The sequence below is a fragment of the Suillus paluster genome (genome assembly GCF_016628075.1).
Source record: "Suillus paluster strain FC165 chromosome Unknown EDB91scaffold_619, whole genome shotgun sequence".
NCBI classification, from domain to species: Eukaryota; Fungi; Basidiomycota; class Agaricomycetes; order Boletales; family Suillaceae; genus Suillus; species Suillus paluster.
Window position 1 is genome coordinate 3,601 of NW_024538179.1, and position 7,603 is coordinate 11,203.

A 7,603-nucleotide genomic window follows, 5' to 3' on the forward strand; every position below is an offset into this window, starting at 1 on the left:
CACGTCTAATCAGACCAAATACCAACGCTCGTTTTAGCACCTATAACTCTAGCCAAACTCGCCCTCTTGAAAGACAATTCATACACAACCCGACGTTCGAGTTAGCGTCAAGCGTTTCTAGATGAATACACTCGTTTTTTCGCTAAGCCCCTGACCACAGCCAACATGCATTTGCAACCACATAACATCCTTCAGCTGCAGCTGCCTTCGGGCACTCGAAAATTCGCCTTTACCTCTGAATCCAATGAACCAGGACCCATAGTAAGTTTTTTTCTAGTACGGTCAGCTAAACTAAGTTTATATATGTCTGTAGACCGTTGAAATGACCATCGGACATCCACCCAAACGAGTACCTGCACCTGTTGACGATAGCGAGACGGAACCAGAGTCCGAGCCAGAGCTAGAGGCTGCGACCAAAGTCCAACCTTTCTCGGATGCAAGTCTCCCCTCGGTCTATTTTATATTTGAACTAACATGCATCTTACAGAATTTGACTACACCCAAAGCTGTGAGTGCACAGGCTGTCAAGACGAAGGACACGGAGGGTGTAAAAAGAAATTGATGGGTTAAAGTCTTCACGTCCGAGGTAAGTGCTTCATCAGCAATGGAGTGTTGTGTGTTAACCGGTAGAGTTTGCTGGTTGCTCTCTTCCAGCTTCGCTACCGCCGAGACAAGTTTCGCAACCATAGCGTTAAGATTCTGCAATTGTTCATCATGCGTATGGGAGCCATGCTGGTATGGACCACACCATCACCAGATCTTCGTCGCCAAGGGCCGTGTTTGTATGGTGGTGGACAGCAGCAGACACCCGCGCCGCTTAGTATGAGATCTGGCGGCCATAGTTGTTCTCCGGACGACTATCAGCAACAACCCTATCTGGATAGTCGTCCGGAGAACAACTATGGCCGCCAGATCTCATACTAAGCGGCGCGGGTGTCTGCTGCTGTCCACCACCATACAAACACGGCCCTTGGCGACGAAGATCTGGTGATGGTGTAGGAAATCCCTGGCGACCGAGGTCTGACGACGGTGTAGGAAATCTCTGCAGGTGACCAAGGTCTGGTGAAGGGGTAGGGAATCCCTGACTGCTTGCGAACAAATCATCATGCTGCAGTGGGCTATTTCCGACGCCGTGGAGCGGGGACAAATGTGGAATGGAGTGTAATTGAGCGCGGTATGCATCTGTCATTTGCTGCTGGTTATCTTGCTCAACTCCTGCAGCACTTTGGCCTGGGTTGACTGGAGCACCACTCGGACGTCGTTGAGAGGTCTGATTTGCATACATGGGGGGCAGGAACGAGGGGAATGAGGGAACAAAGTATCCAGGCTACCCCATCATCGAGCAGCGCGGATCCCTAGAAGCACCAGGAACATTTGTTGCCTACTATCTCGAGTTTAATCAGACCTGGCTTAGCTTGTATTCGAACATAAAACGGACTCGCGAATCATATTATGCAGATCATTAACAAGTCGGGTTAGCTACTAGAAGTACTAAACCACCCTTGCACATCACTTCTGTCCCGCCTCGTGTTTCGGTCCGAAAGGCTCACCTTTCCCTCACATAACCGGAAGGATTAAGTCATTGTGCTATCCTCCAGTTATAGTCCGCATATAGATGCTAACTCTACTTCAACCCGATCGAGTTATTTTCTCGTTTCCGCAGTGCGTGTTATAGGAAAAGAATACAACCAACCAAAGTCAAAGCATTTTTGTTTAGACAGGCCAACAAAAGGCAGTTTAAAGCCTGCAACCAGCCTCAGCGCCCTTACAAACTGGCTACATTCCTGTGTCATTTGGACGGTGAGAATGGGGTCAAAACTGTGGGTGTCATGTTCATTGTGGATATGCGACAGAAGGATGTTGTAACCCTCTGGACCCGTTTTTGATGGGATTGCTGATAGCGTGATGGTATAACAAGTTCGACATCACAGGCGACCCAGGAAAGGCTTCACGTCCAAAACGCTCCCCTAAGTCTGGTATGGTCCTGTTGGCCCCATGTCTCAGGGCGCAACTGACAGCATGATGATATAACAAGTTTGACATCACAGGCGACCCAGGAAAGGCTTCACGTCCGAAGCGCTCCCCTAAGTCTGGTATGGTCCTGTTGGCCCCATGTCTCAGGGCGCAACTGACAGCATGATGATATAACAAGTTTGACATCACAGGCGACCCAGGAAAGGCTTCACATCCAAAGCGCTCCCCTAAGTCTGGTATGGTACTGTTGGCCCCATGTCTCAGGGCGCAACTGACAGCGTGATGGCATAACAAGTTTGACATCACAGGCGACCCAGGAAAGGCTTCACATCCAAAGCGCTCCTCTAAGTCTGGTATGGTCCTGTTGGCCCCATGTCTCAGGGCGCAACTGACAGCATGATGATATAACAAGTTTGACATCACAGGCGACCCAGGAAAGGCTTCACGTCCGAAGCGCTCCTCTAAGTCTGGTATGGTCCTGTTGGCCCCATGTCTCAGGGCGCAACTGACAGCGAGATGGTATAACAAGTTTGACATCACAGGCGACCCAGGAAAGGCTTCACGTCCGAAGCGCTCCCCTAAGTCTGGTATGGTACTGTTGGCCCCATGTCTCAGGGCGCAACTGACAGCGTGATGGCATAACAAGTTTGACATCACAGGCGACCCAGGAAAGGCTTCACGTCCGAAGCGCTCCCCTAAGTCTGGTATGGTCCTGTCGGCCCCATATCTCAGGACACGACGGAGCGGACGATGGCGTGGGAGGTAAAAGAGTGGATATATACCTCTATTCAAACTCAGATTCAATCATAAGCATGTTTAAAGCTCCGTTTGAATAACTGCACACGGTTGTCGCGAACATTTCCCAATTTACTATATCGCACTGCTATGAAACTGAAAAGCGGAAGTGTAGTATAGAGTAATTTATGCGAGAGGTCCGGTGTTGAAACCCAGAAAGGACCGGTTCTAACTACATCTCCGGAAGACGACGGAAATATAGGCAAAAATATTCACGTTTAGATTTTCGATGCTGTTGAGCGGTGTCATATGTGTTCCACCTGGGTTTCCCAACAAGTAAGCCTTACTATAGTGGTTAGTTACATGCTGTACTGACTATTATTAGGCTTGGTTGCAGTAATACTCAACACCAGCGTTAAATACTGTCCCAAATCACCAAATTCCTTGCCAAAGCTTGAGACTTTTGGCTGAATTAGGTAAGCTACATAAGCAACGCTTCCCGGCCGCTTCTGCACGTTGCCGAAACATCATGCTCGCTGTGGGCAACAGTGAGCTCCAGTATAACTTCATTTTTATGTATTTTTTCGTAGTTTCTTTTGCTATACCATTGAATATATCATTAAATGAGGTCATTATCGCATTTTTGGACCAAGGGATGTCTACACTAAGTGTACATGAGGTATATGAAGGGTAGGGGGACATGGTGGTTCCTACACCTCATCCAGAGGCCGCAGTACAATTATCCCCGGTCGAAAATATATCAATTAACCTTATAAACATTCCTATATAGTAAAAAATGCGATATAAAATATCCTGGGAGCTGAATGGTGCGTTCCAAGAGGGAAATGGGAGGGAGGGGAGGGGAGGGGAGGGGAGGAGTGAACCTACATGTACCAAATCATCAATATATTGTTGATAGATGTCCTGTAAACATACTTATGCCAGCGGAAAGTCAATGGGGGCTCCAGGGTAGCAAAAATGCGACCACAGCAAGGGGGCTAACTAGGGGTCACACAGAACTTCAGATGACTACTCACCAGTAAAAGGAGAACCCAAGCGTTGTTCAGGTAGTGTATGTGGGTTATATAAGAGTCGCTTGAGACACTGTAATTGTCGAGAAAATAATTACCTGAGGAACAGGGAGGAAGGCAACAAAAACATGAAAAATAAATAGGAGACTTACCAGAGCATCCAATGCGATATACTAGTACCCTATACCCTATATTGTGTCTGACGTGTACCTAAGCGACTGAGAACAGCTGTAAGTGCCGGGATGGGGAGTAGAGCAGGTTAGAAACAAATATCGCCAAAAATGTGACCCCTGAGATCCATCAAGTCAGGGAGGTGCCCAGGATGTGCACCAAAGGCATGGAGGTCACAACATGACGAAGGGTGTCCTAAAAAATTAGTATAGTAAAGGGTAATGGTTGTGGAAAAGAGTAGGGTGAGTTATGAAGAAATGCTGAAGAGGGGGGGAAAGACTCACATTGTTGCCAGAGAGGTCCTAAGTATTTATATTGACCAAGAAGTGTCTTAGGAATGTAGAATACACCTAGAAACATTAGCACAGCAAGCTTTGAGACATACCGGTGAGTTGTGGTTGAGTTAGAGTGAAAACGAGTGATTTTCACTACATATACATCTTTGCCCGCCATTTTCCATCTAACTCAACCACAACTCAATGGTATGTCTTCAAACTTGCTGTGCTAATGTTTATAAATATTTTCTACTCTCCCGGTACGCCTCTGGGTAAATATACACACTATAGGGCCTCTCTAGTGGCAAGGTAAACGATCCCCCCTCTCCCCAACATTTTTCTTGATAACTCGCCCTACCTTTATCCGGAGCTCTCCCTTCTTATTCTACTACCATTATAGGTTACACCTTGTCATATTATGACAATCCTGCCATTGGTACATATGCTGGGCACCTCCCTGACTTGGTAAGTCTCCATGCTTCGCATTTTTGGTGATTTTTGTCCTAACACGTCCTCCTCTTCATCCCTACCACTCAAATGACTTTCAGTTACTTAGATACACGTCTTATACCATTTAGTGCTCTAGTATTTTGCTCTGGACGCTCTGGTAAGTCTCCTCTTTATTTTTCCTGTTTTCTGTTGTCCCCCCTGCCATGTCCCTGCTAATCAACTTCTCAGCCACTACAGTATCTCATATGACTTATGATGGCGCCAGAATACAATGCCTGAACACTTCTTGGGTGCCCTGTCTATCGGTGAGTAATTATCTTAAGTTCTGTGACACCTACAGTAGTCCCTTTGGTTTTGGCCGCATTTTTGTTATCCTGGTGCACCCATTTACTTACACCTTGCTTATTTATGTTAATAGGACATATATAATCAATGTATAAATGCCCAGGACCATGTAGTCTTCGGCCTCCTGCCCTCTCCTTCCCCCATTTCACCCCTCAGCATGTCCTCCCCAGCATCCAGGTAACTTTATTTCGCATTTTTGACCAGGGAGTGATGCTCTAGGTCCTCTGGATGAAGGTGGAGGAGCTATAGTACCTGAGTTGCCCTCATACATATATATACACTCATTTTGCTTGTCATATTATGGTTAAAAATGTGAATTCCGTGTTATTAAGTGTATTATAATATAGTACAGTGAAAAAACTACAAGAAAAGGCATTGGAATGAAGTTATACTGGAGCTCACTGTTGCCCACAGCGAGCACGATGTTTCGGCAACGTGCAGAAGCGGCCGGGAAGCGTTGCTTATGTAGCTTACCTAATTCAGCTAAAAGCCTCAAGCCTTGGCAAGGAATTTGGTGATTTGGGACAGTATTTAACGCTGGTGTTAAGTATTACTGCAACCAAGCCTAATAATAGTCAGTACAGCATGTAACTAACCACTATAGTAAGGCTTACTTCAAGGTTGGGAAACCCAGGTGATAAGTATCTCAAAAGTATGCCGAACTCATGCCGAAGCATGCTAAGTAGAGTGAAGAATTTGGTACAACAAAGTTAAAGTAGATTAAGAGCATGAATGTGTATTAATGTGTTGATGGAAGTGCATGACAATCAAACTCCTCCGTAATGGATTGCGGGAGAACACGATGGTCACGATATTTTTTGATCGCCCACGCTGCTTGCATGCCATCCAAGCCTTTCTGTGCTCTGAGCCCGCGCTATTGCCAGGTTGTCTCTTGAGCGTTTCTGCTTGTGTGTTCTGTTGCCCATGGATCTTTTAGGCGGGAGGATGGCAACGGCTTCGCAGCACATTGTGCAGAGTATCATTCGTAGTACTTTGCCGCCAACAGCTGCTTTCAATAATCTAAGAAACTGGAATTAAAAGTTTTCCACTTCACTTCTCTGCATTTTGAAAAACATAAAATGTTCGCAATATTATTACCGAGGTAAGTGAGTACGCGATTGACGCAGAAGGCGCCTGATCAATAGTAATTACATTTTTTGTCTTTTGTCGCTCTTTCATCATGTTTGTCACGTGACGTTCGTCGAATCCACAAGACTGCTACCTTAGGTCAGATGGTCTGGGATATGAACTTGGAGGATTTGTCAAGATCCCCAAAACTGGGTGAATGAGTGCGATCTCTGAATCTCCAGTTTATGGAGCTTGAATTTGAAGGACTTTCCAGCTTTCACAATACAGGCAGTTTGCTGGATCTTGATGGCCATTCTTTGTTTTTCCTAGTGGAGACCTTCAATATGAAGGTAAGCCTCTGGATAGGGGCGACTGCTAAGACTTGCTCCTAAACAAACGGTCTCCCCCTCTTGGCAAGTTGGGAGCAAGTTTTTTTTTTTCTTTTTGGTGGTTGACCTTTTTATTGGGAGTATGTTTTTTTTTGGGGTCTTTTTTCGCCCCCCCCGCCCCCCTTTTTTTTTTTGGCAGTCGCCCCCTTTATGGAAGCAAGCCTTCCTCCACATTTTTTGGTGGTCGCCCCTTTTGTGGGAGCAACAATGTGGAGGAAGGCTTTCCTCCATAAAAGGGGCGACCAATCTTCCTCCACATTTTTGGCAGTTGCCCCTGTTATGGGAGCAACAATGTGGAGGCAGGCTTTCCTCCATATTGATGGCTGGAGGCTTCCCAAGATGCAATACTGGCAGTATGAAGGTAAGCCTCTGCATAGGAGCGACTGCTAAGACTTGCTCCCAAACAATCCGCCTCTACTCCAGACTTTGTCCGTAGTAGTCTTACTCTAGTTTCTCCTTCAACCTCCAGAAGTCCGGCGGACTTGTCCTTAGTTCCGCCGGCGAACTGGTCTGGACTTTACCAGCCCTCCGTTCTAATCTTCGGAAATTAGGGGCACATACTCTGGTAAGGGGCACAGCGCACGAGCTGAAGCCAAGCCCTTTGGATTTGACCCCCTTTGAGCATGGTTCTTAACTGGGACGGAACCGGAAGGACATGAAAATTCTATATAAACTATAAACTTCATGGCTCCGCACGCCCAATTAGCATGAAGTCCGATATCATTCGGAAATGCTCTCGACATGATGCACAAGCACAACTCTCTTCCCTCACCAAACTCCTGAATGCCAACACACCAGGTACACCATCCGAAACCCCATCTCAGACTCAAACACCATCTGCGTCCCCTTCTTAACAGGGATGTCCACACTGCCTTGACCAAGAAGCACCAGCGCTGGTCATGTGTTGGAAGTCGCCCTCTTTTTGGGAGTAACAACGTGGAGGAAGGCCAAACAATGTGGAAGAGGGCCTTCCTTCATATTGATGACTGGAGGCTCCAAGTTGCAATACTGGTAGTATGAAGGTAGGCCTCCGGACTTCTTCGGACTTTACCAGACTTCCGTTCTGATCTTTGGAAATTAGGGGCACATACTCTGGTAAGGGGCGCAGCGCACAAGTTGAAGCCAAGCCCTTTGGATTTGACCCCCTTTGAGCATGGTTCTTAAC

At 46.7% G+C, this 7,603-nt stretch overlaps 1 protein-coding gene across 1 annotated transcript; it reads left to right on the forward strand.

The window, feature by feature from the left end:
• Positions 1 to 1,829: 1,829 nt before the first annotated feature.
• Positions 1,830 to 2,740, forward strand: EDB91DRAFT_1259090 (uncharacterized protein; the record flags this gene model as incomplete). The annotated part of the gene is made up of 7 exons (XM_041324372.1): positions 1,830 to 1,862; positions 1,919 to 1,976; positions 2,049 to 2,093; positions 2,166 to 2,210; positions 2,283 to 2,327; positions 2,400 to 2,561; positions 2,634 to 2,740. The coding sequence occupies 7 exons, from the start codon at positions 1,830 to 1,832 to the stop codon at positions 2,738 to 2,740; spliced, it is 495 nt and encodes a 164-aa protein (XP_041168341.1).
• Between the last annotated feature and the right edge of the window lie 4,863 nt (positions 2,741 to 7,603).